The 20,268-nt window shown below is 42.2% G+C and overlaps 1 protein-coding gene across 1 annotated transcript in view; it reads right to left on the bottom strand.

Moving 5' to 3' along the window:
- The window catches only part of AP3B1 (adaptor related protein complex 3 subunit beta 1), a 287,452-nt gene that overhangs the window by 124,050 nt on the left and 143,134 nt on the right, over positions 1 to 20,268 (bottom strand). Inside the window, 3 exon segments of the mRNA XM_040419630.1 lie at positions 799 to 952; positions 13,050 to 13,191; positions 16,208 to 16,322. Of these exon segments, the coding sequence (XP_040275564.1) occupies positions 799 to 952; positions 13,050 to 13,191; positions 16,208 to 16,322 (411 nt within the window).

Below are 20,268 nucleotides of genomic sequence, written 5' to 3'. Positions count from 1 at the left end.
TCATTCTTTGGGCGCATAATGTTGCTGAAACCAGACCTGACCAACTTGCTTATTTAAATCCAGGTGGTGACCTTTTTATGGCAATGTATATTTTAACAGATCACAAGAATAGAGCAGCAACCTATCTAGTAATGAAATAAATGTAACCTGATGGAAAATAACTTGTAGAGTAGGGCAGTTAAGGAATAAATGTTTGCCTTAGACTATCAAGAAAGCTGAGACAAGGTTAGTGCATGTATCCCTGGTGGTCTAGGGCAGAGATGAGGTTAGTGTATGTATCCTTGGTGGTCTAGGGCAGAGATGAGGTTAGTGTATGTATCCTTGGTGGTCGAGGGCAGAGATGAGGTAGGTTAGTGTATGTATCCGTGGTAATTTAGGGCAGTGTTTGATGTGTGTAGACTGGGAGATCTAAGGCACAAGTGTACGATATTATAACATGTAACCTGATGGAAAAGAACTTAGGTAGGTGTGAACCAAATAGTCATCAATCTTTTGCAGTAAACAGATTTGTGCATGCATCACCACTTGTCTTACAAATATCCTGGGAAAGTGGGATCGGCAGGAACCCATTTCTAGTCATCCAAAAGCATTCAAAGGCTTCAGACTACAAATAATCTAACATTTATTACTTACTAACCATGTATAGGAGAAAAATGTTACAAACTAGATCCCAAGACTAAAATCAACAAAATTGCACCTTGTCACTACATCAGTATATAGAATGTCCATAAACGTGATGCTACCATTGTACGTCGTACTACAGGCAGGCGAAAGTCTGGGCAATAGGTATCATCTTACCTTGGATTTGGTCCTATTTCTAGGTGCCTCTGGCTCAGATTCACTGTCCTCTCCAGATTCTGATGAAGAGTCAGACTCCGAACTTCCACCAGAGGACGAAGAGCTTGAACCATCACTCTGTTTGGGGTTTCCATTATTTTCAGCGTCAGATTCACTTTAGAAAAATGAGTAAATCAGATACATTACTCTTGCTTGTATATATACAGTCTTCACTATCAAGTACTCATTTACTGTAAGTTTGTTACTTGCTTTGCCAATTACTTGTACATATACTTGGCGTATTTTCTGCTAGCATTGTGCGCGTGCGTGGATAAACTCTCCTAGAATTACTTTTCCCCTTGTGAAAGAGGTTCGTCCTTACAAAGTCTGACACTGGCAGCACTGATTGGACAATGTCATTGAGTACAGCCCCAAACTAGTAGCAGCCAGTTGTCAAATCATTTCTAAATTTCTAGGACGAATAACAGAGGACCGGCACATTTCAGGGTTCTAAGAAATAATGCTTCAGAACAGTTATTTGAAGTGGAATGCAGTTCGTTATTAAAGAAGACATGGCTGGAGAGCTGATGGGTCCTATTTCCACCATATGCCAGGCATTGCACCAGTTGCCCACACATTATAGGATTCAATCTAAACTTTTCACTCTCCCCCACAAAGCTGTCCATAGTGCTACACCCCCTACATCTCCTCCCTCATCTCGGTCTATCACTCTACCCCTGCTCTCCGCTCTGTAAATGACTTACGACTGACATTAATCATAATCCGAACCTGACTCTCATCTCCAAGACTTCTCCTGAGCTGCACCAGTTCTCTGGAACACCATGCCCCAGGCGATTAGGCCAATTTCCAGGATCCACAGTTTTAGGAGCTCCATAAAAACTCACACCCTATCACACCCCCTAACCTAACTAGTCTCCTAACTAGTCTCCATTCACCCCTCTTTCAACCTTATCGTTCAGTGCCAGATTCATCATCCAACTGTACCCACCACACTCCATGCACTCAGAAGCACCACAGATATTGGCTGGTGACTGGCTCATACATACAACTCCCCTATTGTGTTAAGATGGCCGGACCACCGTATAAAACGAGCAGTTTTTACCTTCTATGTCACCCCTATCTCCTCATAGATTGTAAGCTCTTACGAGCAGGGATCTCATTCCACGTGTTTGAGTTGCTGAATTCTGTTTGCACATAAACCCTCTGATTGTAATGCGCTGCAGAATATTTTGGTGCTATATAAAGATTATTATTAAGGGTTGGGACAACAATAACTGTTATTTTAATATAATTCAGCATGAAAAAAGTAACAAATCCTCCAGTTGTGAGTTATTCTTGACTTCAGTATAGCGTGCCCCCTGGTGTTTAATCCATATAGTAATGTGCATGTCCATCTATTGAGGTATTGCTTAGTTCCATTCTTCATCTGTCACCAGCTGGATCTTCTTAGAGAAGCTGTGACAGTTACAGGAAGAAAATTGCAGCAGAGAGGACACCCCCCCCCCCGAGAAAGGACACATCCAATGAGAAAAGGCACAAACCCCTGAGAAAGGACGCACCCGCTAAGCTGCCAGCTTGAAATGAATCTAGAAGAGCAAAAGAAGCAATGCATGGGGAGATCTCTGGATCCATGCGAGCTACAGGGCTGGTTCTAGCTTTTGTTAGACTGTCTGGTTTTCATTTTTTACATCATTCACGGCAAAACCCCTTTAACTGAAATGTAGGAAACAACTGTTCAAAGGTTTATTCTGCTTTACTTGCAGAGGTCTTTTATCCATAAATGTTTAGTCGATTTCCCTTAGTGTTTTCATGCCTTGATTGACAAACATGATACCACACTATCTCGATATAATTGATGGCACGTAATAAAAGTAACGGTATAGTGTCACAATTACATAGATCGCTGCCTGATCTGAAAGCTCTGGGCCCGAGTTTACAGCTAGTTACATCCTCCTAACATACCCTAGATGTTTACAACCTATAGAGCCCCCTGCTTAGCTAATGAGAAGAATGTAGCGCTCAGCAGCGTTCCTGTTCTGAAGCAATGAGAAGCCTGTAATAATTTAACGTACAGAATTCATTTGTTCTGTGTGGGAGTAACAATATAAATCACTTTTAAAATCATTAAATCCTGACTTAAATTAATAAAGTCATAATTAGGGCATTATGCTGTGTTTGTTATGGAAGTGGCAGGGCGAGTTGCTTTAATTACTGTCTGTAATAAAAGGAGCAGAGTGCGTACTATACCCCAATCAGGGCTGTCAGCCACGACGGAGAGGAACTGCAAGCTCATCAACTGAGCTGGCGGCAGGTTACAGAGCAAAGGGTGCTCATGTCTGCAGAGGACATTAGCCCCAATTATGAATAGGCTACCTATACTGCTTTAAAGGGGTCAGCTCTGAACCCGGACATATCCCCATCTTCACCAGCCCCCCCTAATGTGAGCTTCGGAGCATTTCATGCTCTAGTTCTCTACCTTGCCCTACGCTGGATCGTGTAGGGCAATGGCTTTTTTGTTTACTTTGGCACAGTGCTAGGTGAAGGCTTCCGCCCAGCAGTGTTTCCGTCACCGACTCTGATGGGCGGGCTTTAATGCTGCCCTAGCCATTTTACAGGCTAGGGCAGCGCTAAAGCTTGCCCATTAGTGCCAGCAACATCACCGCGCTCACTGCAGTCATAATGGAGAGCCCGGTACATCACCAGCTCTCCGAAAAATGCCTTTGCCCTGCACGATTCAGCACAGGGCAAAGGAGGGCATCAGAGCATGAAATGCTCCAATGCTCATATCAGGGGGGCCGGAGGGGTGAAGATGGGGATATGTCTGGGTGCAACTCTGAACACCGACAACACCTTTAACTTGAGCGGATTTGAGTGGGACTCTTTATTACAAAGGTTTTCTGAGGAGGAGAATTATTTTTTTCTTTTAAAGGGCCAAAATAGATTAAAGGGGTTTTCTGAGATATTTTAACTCTGATCAGTGGGGGTCCGACACCCGGGACCCCACCAATTGGCTGTTTGAGGAGGGACCGGGGCTCGAAGTAGCACTGAGGCCTTTTCGCAGATTTGCCTTGGCCATGTGACATCATGTTCATTGGTCACATGGCCTAGGCGCAGCTCTGCCCAATTGAAATAAATGGGATACCAGACCCGACTTCAGTCAGGGATTGGCTGAACAGGCATTTCCATTTCAGATGTGTTTAGCCGGGACCAGAAGTGGATAGCAGCGAGACCATGCAAGCCTCGGGATCGGCAACACACTGTTACACATGCAAACAATAGAACTAGGGATTAGAGATTATTCTAGATTACAGTGGTACTATACCTACTATATATGAAAAATGGAAAAATGAGTTTCCATTTTTCATACATAGTAGCTATAGTACCACTGTAATCCCAAAAAATCCTAAATCCCTAGTTCTTTTTCATGTAAAACAGTGTGCTTTCATATGTATTTTGTTTGCTGTCTGCATGCTAGCTTTATGGATGTGCACCAATGAGTTTGGATGTGCTAGTCTAAATTTTCAGCAATGACTGTAATGCTTATTTTTTATTTTGAACTTTTTCTGGCCCTCTTTTTTACTTAAAATTATTTCCAGAAGACCCCGTTAAGTATAAACATCAAGTAAAATTACATATGAAATGCTGAATAGGGTATGGAAATTGCAAACACTGGTCGCTTAAGACATAAAAGTTTTATTTGACAACTAGACATTAACCCCTTAAGGACATAGGGCGTACAGGTATGCCTTTGTGCCCTGGTACTTAAGGACACAGGGCGTACATGTACGCCCTGTGTATTTCTGATCACTGCCGCCCGGCCGGCTGTGATCGGAACAAGGTGCCTGCTCAAATCATTGAGCAGGCACCTCGGCTAAATGCCCGGGGGGGTCCCGTGACACCCTTATGTCGGCGATCGCAACAAACCGCAAATCAATTCAGACCTGCGGTTTGCTGCGCTTTTTGCAGTTTCTGATCCCCGCGGTCGATCAGAAACTTTAGTGTGCCTAAACTAATATATGTTTCACCCCCCTGAATGATTTTATCCCGGTGGGAGGTGCAGGGGGGGTGTTGCGGGCGGTGTGGGAGGCGGGCGGTGCGGCAGGCGGGATCGCGATCCCCCGTCCGCCTCCCCTTGAATAATCGTTGGCGTCTAGTGGGTATACCAGGGTGTCAGCACATTGCTGACACCCTGGTATAAACGGCTGACATCTGTGATACGATGTCAGCCGTTTAACCCTTTCCATACCGCGGTTCGTACGGACCGCTGTATGGAAAAGGTTAACAGCTCAGGGAGCTCCCTCCCTCTCCCATCGGGAAGCTGCTGTGCCTTTGTAGCCCCCCGATGGAGAGGGAGAGAGCCCCCAGACAGCCCCCCTCCTTACCCTTCCCCGTCTGCGCAGTTCTGGTCACTACTGAGCAGACGAGGAAGGTTCCCATGGCAACAGGACGCCGTCTCAGGCATCCTGCTGTCCATGGTGCTGAACAGATCTGTGCTAAAGGCATAGATCTGTTCAGACAAAGTGTAAAATACAGTACAAAACACTATATAGTGTACTGTACTGTATTATACAGACATCAGACCCACTGGATCTTCAAGAACCAAGTGGGTCTGGGTCAAAAAAAAAGTGAAAAAAAAGTAAAAATCAAAGAACACATTTATCACTGATTAAAAATGAAAAAAATAAAATTCCCTACACGTTTGGTATCGCCGCGTCCGTAACGACCTGATCTATAAAACGGTCATGTTACTTTACCCGAACGGTGAACGCCATAAAAAAAAAAAAAAAAAAAACTATGATGAAATTGAAATTTTGCCCACCTTACTTCTCAAAAAAGGTAATAAAAGTGATAAAAAAAGTCGCATATACGCCAAAATAGTGCCAATCAAACAGTCATCTCATCCCACAAAAATCATACCCTACCCAAGATAATCGCCCAAAAACTGAAAAAACTATGGCTCTTAGACTATGGAAACACTAAAACATGTTTTTTTATATACATATTAGGTATCGCCGCGTCCGTATCGAATGGCTCTATAAAAATATCACATGACCTAACCCCTCAGATGACCACCGTAAAAAAATAAAAATAAAAACGGTGTAAAAAAAAGCCATTTTTTGTCATCTTACATCACAAAAAGTGTAATAGAAAGCGATCAAAAAGTCATATGCACCCCAAAATAATGCCAAACAGTCATCTCATCTCGCAAAAAATATGAGACCCTACTTAAGATAATCGCCCAAAAGCCGAAAAAACTGTGGCTCTTAGACTATGGAGACACTAAAACATTTTTTTTGTTTTAAAAATGGAATCATTGTGTAAAACTTACATAAATAAAAAAAATTGTATACATATTAGGTATCGCCGCGTCCGTGACAACCTGCTCTATAAAATGACCACATGATCTAACCTGTCAGATGAATGTTGTAAATAACAAAAAAAACGGTGCCAAAAAAGCTATTTCTTGTTGTCTTGCCTCACAAAAAGTGTAATATAGAGCAACCAAAAATCATATGTACCCTAAACTAGTACCAACAAAACTGCCACCCTATCCTGTAGTTTCTAAAATGGGGTCACTTTTTTGGAGTTTCTACTCTAGGGGTGCATCAGGGGGGCTTCAAATGGGACATGGTGTCAAAAAAACCAGTCCAGCAAAATCTGCCTTCCAAAAACCGTATGGCATTCCTTTCCTTCTGCGCCCTGCCGTGTGCCCGTACAGCAGTTTACGACCACATATGGGGTGTTTCTGTAAACTACAGAATCAGGGCCATAAATAATGAGTTTTGTTTGGCTGTTAACCCTTGCTTTGTAACTGGAAAAAAAAATATTAAAATGGAAAATCTGCCAAAAAAGTGAAATTTTGAAAATTGTATCTCTATTTTCCATTAAATCTTGTGCAACACCTAAAGGGTTAACAAAGTTTGTAAAATCAGTTTTGAATACCTTGAGGGGTGTAGTTTCTTAGATGGGGTCACTTTTATGGAGTTTCTACTCTAGGGGTGCATCAGGGGAGCTTCAAATGGGACATGGTGTCAAAAAAACAGTCCAGCAAAATCAGCCCTCCAAAAACCAAACAGCGCACCTTTCACTCTACGCCCCACTGTGTGGCCGTACAGTAGTTTACGGCCACATATTGGGTGTTTCTGCAAACGGCAGAGTCAGGGCAATAAAGATACAGTCTTGTTTGGCTGTTAACCCTTGCTTTGTTAGTGGAAAAAATGGGTTAAAATTAAAAATTTGACAAAAAAATGAAATTCTCAAATTTCATCCCCATTTGCCAATAACTCTCGTGCAACACCTAAAGGGTTAACAACGTATGTAACATCAGTTTTGAATACCTTGAGGGGTGTAGTTTCTTAGATGGGGTTATTTTTGGGTGGTTTCTATTATGTAAGCCTCGCAAAGTGACTTCAGACCTGAACTGGTCCCTAAAAATTGGAGTTTTTGTAAATTTCTGAAAAATTTCAGGATTTGCTTCTAAACTTCAAAGCCTTATAACATCCCCAAAAAATAAAATATCATTCCCAAAATAATTCAAACATGAAGTAGACATATGGGGAATGTAAAGTCATCACAATTTTTGGGGGTATTACTATGTATTACAGAAGTAGAGAAACTGAAACTTAGAAATTTGCTAATTTTTCCAAATGTTTGTCAAATTAGGTATTTTTTGTGCAAAAAATAATAATTTTTTTTAACTTCAATTTACCAGTGTCATGAAGTACAATATGTGACGAAAAAACTATCTCAGAATGGCCTGGATAAGTCAAAGCGTTTGAAAGTTATCAGCACTTAAAGTGACACTGGTCAAATTTGCAAAAAATGGCCTGGTCCTAAGGTGAAATAAGGCTGTGTCCTTAAGGGGTTAAAGGGAACCTGTCATCAACCTCATGCTGACCTCACTGAGGGCAGCATAAAATAGTGACAGAAATGCTGATTTCAGCAGTGTGTCACTCATGAGCTAAAAGTAAGTGGTTGCTGAGAACCAGCATCATAATCATTGCAGTCCAGGCCTGGAAAAGAGTCAAATCTACCTGAGAAGAGTCCTGGTTATTCCTAATCTCCTGCTCTCCTGTCCATCTGCTGGTGATTGGCAGTTCTCTCCTAGAGAGAAAGGGAGAAAACTAGGTAGAAGACGGTCAGTCATCAGCAGATGGGCGGGAGAGAAGGCATTCATGAATAACCAGGACTCTTCTCAGGTGGCCGGGACTCTTCTCCAGGCCGTGTCTGGAATGATTGTGATGTTGGTTCTCGGCGACCACCTACTTTTAAATGACAGACTGCTGAAATCAACTCACCTGTCTCTACTTTATGCTGCTGTTAGTATAGGCAGCTTAAAGTTTATGACAGGTTCCCTTTAAGCCCGTTACAATAACGGTTACTAGAACAGTAGTGCATAAACATTAATAGGAACAGTCTATATTAAATAGCAAGGTAATTTGACCACATTATATTTGTTGTTTTATTTTTTGTCAAAAATATTTTCAAAAGTAAAATAGAAACGTATATATCACAATACAGTAAGTATAATTATTATAGCCTTAGTGTAAAACTGTAAAATTTTCTATAAAATTTCTTTATAGACAACATTTCTTGTAAATATTTGGTCTGAATCTGGCAACAGTTTGCCTTGTTCAGGACCTTCTAATGTTCTAATATTTTCTCTTACTGTAATACTGGCTTATATGTGGCTATAATATGCGTCACTGCCACTGACTGCTCGCTGTGGCTGAGATTGTAACGCTATTTGCTCATTGGTTAGCGCGCTTTATATATATATATATATATATATATATATACACATATACATATACACACACACACACACACACAGGTATACAATATATATTTTTAATTATATAGATTTTTCTTTTTTTATATACACTGCTCAAAAAAATAAAGGGAACACTTAAACACAATGTAACTCCAAGTCAATCACACTTCTGTGAAATCAAACTGTCCACTTAGGAAGCAACACTGAGTGACAATCAATTTCACATGCTGTTGTGCAAATGGGATAGACAACAGGTGGAAATTATAGGCAATTAGCAAGACACCCCCAATAAAGGAGTGGTTCTGCAGGTGGTGAGCACAGACCACTTCTCAGTTCCTATGCTTCCTGGCTGATGTTTTGGTCACTTTTGAATGCTGGCGGTGCTTTCACTCTAGTGGTAGCATGAGACGGAGTCTACAACCCACACAAGTGGCTCAGGTAGTGCAGCTTATCCAGGATGGCACATCAATGCGAGCTGTGGCAAGAAGGTTTGCTGTGTCTGTCAGCGTAGTGTCCAGAGCATGGAGGCGCTACCAGGAGACAGGCCAGTACATCAGGAGACGTGGAGGAGGCCGTAGGAGGGCAACAACCCAGCAGCAGGACCGCTACCTCCGCCTTTGTGCAAGGAGGAACAGGAGGAGCACTGCCAGAGCCCTGCAAAATGACCTCTAGCAGGCCACAAATGTGCATGTGTCTGCTCAAACGGTCAGAAACAGACTCCATGAGGGTGATATGAGGGCCCGACGTCCATAGGTGGGGATTGTGCTTACAGCCCAACACCGTGCAGGACGTTTGGCATTTGCCAGAGAACACCAAGATTGGCAAATTCGCCACTGGTGCCCTGTGCTCTTCACAGATGAAAGCAGGTTCACACTGAGCACATGTGACAGACTTGACAGAGTCTGGAGACGCCGTGGAGAACGTTCTGCTGCCTGCAACATCCTCCAGCATGACCGGTTTGGCATTGGGTCAGTAATGGTGTGGGGTGGCATTTCTTTGGAGGGCCGCACAGCCCTCCATGTGCTCGCCAGAGGTAGCCTGACTGCCATTAGGTACTGAGATGAGATCCTCAGACCCCTTGTGAGACCATATGCTGGTGCGGTTGGCCCTGGGTTCCTCCTAATGCAAGACAATGCTAGACCTCGTGTGGCTGGAGTGTGTCAGCAGTTCCTGCAAGACAAAGGCATTGATGCTATGGACTGGCCCGCCCATTCCCCAGACCTGAATCCAATTGAGCACATCTGGGACATCATGTCTCGCTCTATCCACCAACGTCACGTTGCACCACAGACTGTCCAGGAGTTGGCAGATGCTTTAGTCCAGGTCTGGGAGGAGATCCCTCAGGAGACCGTCCGCCACCTCATCAGGAGCATGCACAGGCGTTGTAGGGAGGTCATACAGGCACATGGAGGCAACACACACTACTAAACCTCATTTTGACTTGTTTTAACAACGTTACATCAAAGTTGGATCAGCCTGTAGTGTGTTTTTCCACTTTAATTTTGAGTGTGACTCCAAATCCAGACCTCCATGGGTTGAAAAATGTGATTTCCATTTTTTTATTTTTGTGTGATTTTGTTGTCAGCACATTCAACTATGTAAAGAACAAAGTATTTCAGAAAAATATTTAATTAACTCAGATCTAGGATGTGTTATTTTTGTGTTCCCTTTATTTTTTTGAGCAGTGTATATATAAATTGTATTATAATTTTTTTTTTATACTAATATTTTTTCTCTGATCACTATTGTCATCATCACCAATGAAATTATTACTTCTGATTAACTGCCTTTCATTTCAACTAATTTTTATCCTATATTATGAATATGAATTTGATACATATTAGGTTGATCCTATCTTATTTATTGTTTCATGTTTTGTTTTGTTTTTCTTTCATTATCATTGGTACCTTGCAGAAATTAATTCATCTATATATGCAATTAATTCAGGTATTTATTTATATGTATTCTAAATGAATCAATTCTCTAAAGTCAGACTCATTATAACCGCCCAACGCATCACAGGGACTCCACTTCCTGCCATTGAGGATGTTCACAGGAAGAGATGTCTACGCCGGGCACGCATCATTCTCAGGGACTCCTCTCATCCTGCCAATAAACTCTTCCAGCTCCTCCACTCCAGAAGGCGCTACACTACAGGACCCTTCAGACTAAAACCAGCAGGTTTAGGAACAGCTTCTTTCCCACATCTGTCACCCTACTGAACTCAGTCCCCCATTGAACCTTTTCATCCACACTCATTTAACCCTCTACACTCTTCCTCCCCTCCCCTCCATCCTCCCAATGACCATGATCATGACTGTCATTCATTCTCAACATTCACTGTAAGTTCACATTACACTTCGCCCTGATGAGCGCTCCCATCTCCATGGAAACCTACCATGGTTAGAGTGTAGCGTTGGATATGAGGTTCGCAGTTTGCTTGGTCGGTGCGCTGATGTGGGCGGTGCGGGGGGGCGTGTGGAGCGCTGTGTGCTGATAGGTCCCCGCGCCGCGCATGCCCAGTATGACAAACTGCACACACACGGACACAGCGCACTCACACAGGGATTTTATTATTATGTAGGATAAGTAGCGGACTAAACACTTTTTATCATGTTAAAGTCACTGCATTGGAGGCACGGAAGTGCCATAATCCCAAAATGCTTTGTCAGGCAGGTTATAACCTTGTACATTTTAACCTGAAGTATAAGCCCCGGAGTACGCTGGATGAGACAAGGCTTTAGTGCTCGCACCGTTACCCAATTTATATAGTGATGGGTGTAAACCTTTGTATGTATAAGCAATTGGCTGAGCAAGATAAGGTGGCCACATGGGTCAGTTCATCTGACCTGCACAGCCATATGCAAGACTTCACATCCTTTCTTACAACTTACATACAGCTCTGTTACATGTCATCTCATGATTAACACAGAAGTGGATCACACATTCAGGAGGACATGGATGCTCTCCTAATAGGTCTGTTTCATTAAGACTGCATTTGAGAGCTATGCTCCCGACTTGAGGGCAAACAATAGTCCTTTTGGCCTCCATTCGGCCGTTTGACATCGCTATGCCTTTTTTTTTTTTAGCTTTATGTTCTTTTAACATTGTGGCCGATGTATGGCCCTATAGGACTATACAAAGGCATGTGTTAGAGCTTTACACTAGAGGTAAATGCAAGGAGATCTTCATTATGTACACCTCTAATGGTGGGCTCAGGCACAATCTCACTCACTTCACCCTGCAGCGCTGGGAGGAATGCCAGGTCCCAAAAGAGCCTTACAAGTCATGTATACATTTATCATTTTTTACATATAAACTTAAGATCAAAATACAATTCAAAGCTTTCACTTTAATATTTCATTGCAGTGGCTGCAGCATCTACAGCTTCTAAATCAAAGAGGTCCTAACTAAGGATGATCGAACCCGACCTTTTTGGGTTCGGCGTTCAGGCGGTGGAGGAATTCCATTAGCACGGAATATAATGGAATTTTATGACAGAATGCAAAACGGAACCCTTTAACAGGCATTCCGTTTTGCTTTACAGAAAACCAAGTCCTGTCCTGCTTAACGGAAACCAGATGGATCCATTATGCTGCCCATAGACTTATATTATGACGGAAAGCAAAACGGAATGCCCCTTAAAGGCTTCCGTTTTGCATTCCGTCATAGAATTCCGTGCTAACGGAATCCATAACTGAATTCCTCCACTCCCCGAATGCCGAACCTGAAAACATCGGGTTCGCTCATCCCTAGTACTAATGGACAAAAACCACAATGCAGCATTGTGTCCACTGCACAACAAATACCAAAAAAGAGGGAAAACCGGGTCACCAGACATATCCCTACACAAGGGATCCACTCCCTGTTTGAGTGCTGTCAACCCGGTCTGACAAAAGCCTTGATCCAGCAAGTATTAAAAATTAATATACTACAGCAAACAGATATTAAAACCAGGAGGCGTGCTTTAATCTCCATTTAATAAAGTCTGTTTAATAAATACTAGATCAAGCTTTTTTTTCCAGACCGGCAAAACACCACTGGCGCCCTATAGACCCAACCAACTTACAGTAGGGTCTGTCGTGTTCAAACATAACTGGTACCCAACAGACCCCAAAGACTTGGTCCATCATGTCATGGATGTGCATCATTTTGACAGGAGAATGTATGAATCATTATGTGAGGGAGCCTCCAAGGCGGATGTGTGCAGTGCATCATGCATGGTACTGCTCCAAGTTGTATGGAGCCATAATAGGTCACCCATAGACTTGTATGGTATTCTAATGTACCGTGAAAGCATTGCTAGAGGAGAAGGCATCACATGCTGGCCCATTAGACGGCCCACATCCTCCCCTTGTGCCAAATGAGCTTTCAGATGATAGTCCTCTCCTCAGACTCTTATTTTAACACAGCAGGAGGTGAGAAGATACCAGCATATCTCAGGAATGGAAAACTCATATAGTCACAGAAGACTTACCTATCATTTCTAGTTTTCTTCCCTTTTTTAGGGTAGTCTTCATGGCTTGACTTTTCCTCCTCACTTGACGAGTCCTCCTCACTTTCCTCACTGCTACTTTCCTCTTGATCATCGCTATCCTCCTTGCTACCAGATTCTTCATCTGTCAAACAGACATCCCATGTAAGACTTGGTGAAGAACTTTACACCACACAACAGCCAGAAAAACACGCTACTTCATCAAATAACAAAATCAATGCAAAGAATACATGTATTATACAGGACTGATGTAAGAAACTGGCCTCCAGCTAGATAGAGTCCCTGCACTTGATCATTTATTTTTTACAACATTAGGGCTCATTCAGATGACCATATGTGTTTTGCAGCGCTCAAACTGTGGTTCCGCAAAACACAGATACCGGCCGTTTGCGTTCCGCATTTTGCGGAACAGCCAGCCATATGATAGAAATGCCAATTCTTGTGCAAATTCCTGTGAGCCAGCCTTTTTTTGAATTTAAGAATAAGACATGTCCTATTTTCTTTGCAGGGCCGCGGAATATAAACACAGAAGCGGACAGGACACAAAATTGCGGAATTGCTGCGGACTCAAATATATACGGTCGGGTGAATGGGCCCTTAGTAAAATAATATTTGCACACAACCACAACCCTATATTAAAAATCACAACGGTGCTGATATCAGTATCCATGTGGATTAATAAATTATGACCTCATCCAAAAGTGTAAAGGATTAGACGCGTTTCGAATCCATCAGACTATTTTGAGCACATGGGCAGTTTTTAGTGCTTTTTTATTTTAAGGTAAGCACAGGTACAAAAGCTGCACTGCAGGTAAAACTCCTGTGCGTAATGGAGCTATCCAAATGTACTGTACCCTGTATTCTATTAGGAAAAACAAGGAACTGGAATATTACAGTTACATAATCCTGATCCTTTGTTCTTGAATAGGTAAGTGGAGCTAAAGGTGTCTGACAGCTATAATCCTGTGCTCCTGCATCTTGCTGCTGGGAGTGTCTGAATACAGCTTTAAAGAGGTTATTCCAATCTGGACATTCATGGTAAATTCACAGGGTCAGGATATGTCACAAATGTCCGATAGGTGTGGATCCCACCTCTCCACTAGACTACTTTCAGAGCTCTCATAGAAGTAAATTGAGAGAGCAGCTCATTTAAGCCACATTCTTATCAGTTTGCTAAGAGTTTAGCTATAATAATTGTTTATGAGCTCATGAGATCCGAGATAAGGCCTCACATGAGCCAACTGACTGAACTCAGGTGGGACAATGTGCAAATGAACAGATTTTAAACCCCATGTACCACAAAAACTGCTGACAATTTTTAATAAAGACCAAATAAAAAGTATTTTTTTTTTTAACTCAAAATGAGTAAAATGCAATTATGACAAAAATATGCACCTAACGAGTCCATAGCCTTTAAAGGCTATGTACACCTTTGGGGGTATTTTTTAAATTATTGTATTGGACTCATTTTGAGATGAGAATCATTGTTTAAATGTGTCCTTATTAAAACATATGGAGCCCTTTTTTCTGTATAAGGCTGAGATGCTCCAGTAGCAGGTACTGTATTTTATCTCTGCTGCTCCGTCAGGCAGCTCAGCAGATGGTTCCTTATCTCTGACCTTACAAGCACTCATTATAGCTCAGTTCTTATCTTAAAGAGGGCCTTTCATAGATTTTTTTTTTTTATTTCAATTAAAGGGTTTCTATCACTTCGTTTCACCTATTTAGCTTTCAGACACTAGCGATCCGCTAGTGTCTGCTTTATCTAACCATCCTAATATAAGAGCTTATTGTCCTGCCGTTTAGCTAAAAAAATAACTTATATAGATATGCAAATGAGCCTCTAGGTGCTATGGGGGCGTGATTAGCACCTAGAGGCTCCGTCTACCTTAACAAACTGCCGCCGCCCAGCGCGTCCCTCCAGCCCGCCCATCTCCTCCGGAATACGATGCTCCTCGTATTCGGCGCATGCGCAGTGAATGTCTGATCGCTTCCCTGCTCAGACATCTCCACTGCGCCTGCGCCGATGACGTCATAGTGCTCCGAGGAACAGGCGCAGTGGAGATGTCTGAGCAGGGAAGCGATCATACATTCACTGCGCATGCGCCGAATACGAGGAGCATCGTATTCCGGAGGAGATGGGCGGGCTGGAGGGACGCGCTGGGCGGCGGCAGTTTGTTAAGGTAGACGGAGCCTCTAGGTGCTAATCACGCCCCCATAGCACCTAGAGGCTCATTTGCATATCTATATAAGTTATTTTTTTAGCTAAACGGCAGGACAATAAGCTCTTATATTAGGATGGTTAGATAAAGCAGACACTAGCGGATCGCTAGTGTCTGAAAGCTAAATAGGTGAAACGAAGTGATAGAAACCCTTTAAATACCTTTCTTTGCCAGGTACCCACCGCTGAGACTGCCACCCTGCCTGTTTTTTTGAAATATTGCTTGTACACCCTGCTGTGCCCCCTGCTGTTTTCCTGCCCAGTATGTTAATACTGAGCATCGGTACACCAGAGTTTCTCAATGGGCATCTCCTTCTCTCTGGCTGTGCTGCGGTCCAATCACAGCGGAGAGAGTCACAGCTGTGATGCTCTCTGCTGTGATTGGACTGCGGCACAGCCAGGGAGAAGGAGACGCCCACTGAGAAAAAGGACAATCTCCTCCTCCCTGTACCGATGCTCAGTATAAACATACTGGGCGGGAAAACAGCAGGGGGCACAGCAGTGCGTACAAGCGATATAAAAAATTAAAAAAAACTGGCGGGTGGCAGCATCAGCAGGGGTTACCCGGCAAAGAAAGGTATTTAATTAAACTAAAAAATAAAAAAAATAAAAAATCAATGAAAGGTCCTCTTTAAAGATACGAATGAGTGTTTATGACCTCTTAAAAAATTAGAGATGAGGTTTATTAGATGAGCGGCACAAAGTGAAAGTAAAAAGTATGATTCACACAGCTAGACGAACAGTTAACCATTTGTGACAGAACGGCTGAATATTTTTAATAAAAAACAATTGAAAAAATGATGTTTAGCCCAAAATGAGTAAAATGCAATCATAAAAAGGAATTGCCTCTGAAGGTGTACAGAGCCTTTCAATGTAAGAAGAACTATAAAACATTTCCATATTTAACATGCTGATTTACCACTGCTGGCTGCAGACTCATTATCCTCTTCTTTCTCTTCTTCAGAGGAGTAAAACTTATCTGAAGTAGCCTTCCCTTTCTTAGGCTTTCCCACTGAATTAGTCCACGTTTTAGCCTATGGCAGAGAGTAACACAGAATTGGAGCAATTATAGAGGTCACAGGGTCACAAGATAGACAGACAATTAACAACCATTATATGAACACATTGAAGGAGATTTATGATAAGGCAATTTTTGCAGGAGGCTGCATTGCTGTAATTTGTGGCCAAATATATTAAATGTTACACAATGTTTGATCTTTAAGTAACAGTTCTATCAAGATTTTACTTCACTTTCTACACCACCCCTTTACGAGGTAAGACTGAGACAATTTCTGCAAGTTAGATAAATCTGAAGGGAGTGCGTCAATGTGAATATAACTTTTCAGTAGCCAACATCATTACAATGACAAGTAACACCCTTGTATAGATAACACAGGATCCACTATTCACAACAGATGATATCACAGCTCATCTTCTCCCTCCTGACCTCTGCACGAGTCACAGAGCATGCCTAGAACATTCTCCCATAGAAGTCAATGATGTCCTCTGCCGTCTATTGTGTCTATGGCCCATGGGGCTCCTCTGCATGAACAGGATGTCTCGACATATTCTAGGCTTAGTGGCCAGTGTGAAAACTGCATGATTTTATGATTTCTTTTAAATATAGACAGGGACATAGAAAATGTAAAAAACAAACAAGAAAAAACAAAAAACATTTTTTAGGTGTTTTACATTAAAACTTCATTTACATTTTATATAAACCAGGGCCTAACCAGGGCTACTTTTCTACCCACCAACCAACATGAAGGGTGTAAAAATCATGCAAAATAGCAAAGCTTTATAAAAGACTTCCATGGTAAAGAAACAGCAAGGCTGTAACCCTGACCATCTCCAACATCACACAGTTAAAATTAACGGAATACGCTAATTTCATGTGACAATTATAGCTGAAGAGATGCCTTTGAGAACAATTTATGTTGTAAAGTTTGCAAAAGTTATTCAGAGGGCAAGAAGGTGGCTGACTGTAATTGTTCATGTGGGCGATAGGCAGACATAATACAAGCCATATTTATAGTCAGACCTCATGCGATTGACTCATGGAGTCAATTTTTTTTAACACATTAATAAGCTCTGCGGAAGATATTGCTGGATAATTTCACTATTAGAACAGAACGTTAAATTAAAGCTTTAAATGTTCTGAAATAAAAAGTCAAAGAGACGCTCATACTGGGTCAGAAAAAGTTGCCGTGTTGCCCCAAGCAACCTACCAGATGTAAGATTTTCATTCTGAACTGGAATGAGGAGGCAAGATTGAGGCATTGAGATCACAGCAGCCAAGTAATAGACAAAATTGATAGAAAATTGCGCTCTTAAATTAACTCATATGGGATTTTTACAGGCTGTCTGTCTGTCAGGCCATCATTGGAACCGATTTGATCATCATGATTTCGCAGTAAGGGGTTCCAATCGGAGGACAAAGTGAGGCCCCTGTCTGTCTAAACGCTCAATTGCTGCGTTTGCACAGCATCTAAGGGGTTAAATGACCAGGATCAGCATTATCTTCGATCCTGGTCATTATACAGCTGCATCCACCATGTTTGGAGCGAGCTCAGCTTGTGAGCCAGCGCCATATGTCCCCTTAAGGCCCCATTCACACGTCCGCAAAAGTGTCCGCACATGTTCCGCAATTTTGCGAAACGGGTGCGGACCCATTCATTCTCTATGGGCCCGGACGTGAAGTGGAGAGCACACTATGTGCTCTCCGCTTCCGCATTTGCGGAGCGTGGCCCCGAACTTCCGGTCCGCAGCTCCGCAAAAGATAGAACATGTTCTATTCTTGTCCGCAGCTGCGGACAAGAATAGGCATTTCTATAGGGGGTGCCGGCCGGGTGTGTTGCGGATCCGCGTACGGTATGTAATGCAAATTACATACCGTACATTACTTTAAGTTAAATGGGTTTTCTGCTTTTTTTTCTTATTGATGACTTAAGGTCAGGATAGGTCATCAATATCAGAATGGCGGGGGGCTGACTTCCGGCAACCTTGCCGATCAGCTGTTTGAAGATAAAGCAGTGCTCGTACGGTTGCAAAGGCAAGCGCTGCTGCTTTCTCTTCATACAGCTGATCGTGGGGGTGCTGGGAATTGCCCCCCCCTGCCAATCTGATATTGATGATAAATCCTGAGGATAAGTCATCAATATAAAAAATAAATTAAAAAAAAAGCGGACAACCCATTTAAGGGGTTAAAGAGGTTATCTTGTGGAGAAAACACTTGACCAAATGGAACCTCCCTCTAGGAGTTAGAACAGAGACACGCTCTGTAACAGCTTCTGTTTTGACAGACTCAAGTCTGTAATCTAATCATAGCAATCATAGTAAATCCAATAATTTAATACACCAACGTATTAGATTATTCAGAATAGCCTCCATGCAATACTACATTATCATACATTAACTACATTATCCCAGTTTCCCTGGGAAGATTAAAGGACTTGTCCCATGAAAAATATTTTACAGTTTTTAAACCAGCACCTAGATCTGATTTCTTCTGTAATTGCATGTAATTAAAAATTTAGCATAGCCACTGAGTTATTCAATAAAATGTATCTGTATAGCGCCACCTGCAGTTTTTTTTTCTCTCAATTCTTTGTCCTGCTCACTGAGAAGGCCGCACATGCTCAGTTTCATCCTTCAACTGCCTCCTGAGCTGTGATAGGGAGAGCATGGACACGCCTCCTTAGCTGCAACAGAATAGACACTCCCCTGAGCTAGAAGAGCAATGAATGAGGAGATCTCTGGATCCATGTGAGGTACAGGGCTGGTTCTAGCTTTGTTAGAAAGCGACTGTCATGCCCTATATGGCGTCTGATTTTCATGTTTCACAAAAATCATCGGCTAACCCCTTTAACTATTTATTGGGGGTGCTAAAAACTGGCCGTGCAGTGATAAGTTGATTGTTGCAACAAACTGACAAGACTTGGTGAGACAACACCTTTAAAAAAAAGACAAATTACACAAATGAAAAGTACTGTTCAACATTTAAAAAAAAAAAAAAAAAAAAAAAAAGGAAGAGTGATGCATCGCAGATCCACATAGGATAAACATATTACAAATTATGCTGAGATGCAACAGATCAATGTATACCATGTGGATGTGCAATCCATGTTATTTCTCTTTTTTGGAACGATTCTTCAAAACGAGACCCACTGGTATAAGACATCTTGCATGACAGGAACACACTTTGCATTGTTGTCCAAGGAAAATATATAAATCTACTCCACGTTACCCAATACATTCAAAAATTACAACTGAACACCCATTTCAAAAGGTTCAATTTTGCTCGGGCTGTTAAAGTGTCCGATCATTGGGGGTCCAACCGATCATGTGAGCGTGATGCCCTTTCCCCCTGCAATAATGGAGCACCAGGTCACGCATGTCCTCTGCTGCTCCATTCATTCTCTATGGACGTACTTGGGTCTCCGACAGTTCCACAGAGATAAATGGAGTGGTAGAGGACAACTGCTGCTTCATTCAAAACGGGGGAATAAGGGGCCACAACAGTCAGACCACAACTGATCAGCCACTTATCCACGGGATAGGGGATACGTTTTGCTGGCAGGGAAACGCCTTTGAAGTGTTACTGAGCTTTTTAAAAACATTTGATATGTCACAGCAACATATTAAAATAATTTTTTATATGTGGGGATCTGAGTGCTGAGACCCCCACTGATTGCTAGAACAAGGAGAGAAGAGATCACATACCTCGCTGCAGGAGACAGAATTAAAGTGATTATCCCATGAATAATAAAAATAAAATATGAAAAGCATACATAATCTAGTATATGACAACTTCATTCTAACGGAGCTAGAACCAGCCCAGTACCTCACATAGATCCACAGATTTCCCTATTCATTGCTCCAATTGTTCTGCTAGACTTATTTCAAGCTGTGAAGTTAGGTAGCATGTCCTTTGTTAAGGGTGTGTCCTTTCTGCTGCAGCTGGTAGCAGTTGAAGGATGG

The sequence above is a fragment of the Bufo bufo genome, chromosome 2, assembly GCF_905171765.1.
Source record: "Bufo bufo chromosome 2, aBufBuf1.1, whole genome shotgun sequence".
Lineage (NCBI taxonomy): Eukaryota > Metazoa > Chordata > Amphibia > Anura > Bufonidae > Bufo > Bufo bufo.
Note: the sequence above shows the minus strand (reverse complement) of the source record. Positions and strands in the feature narration are given on the sequence as shown.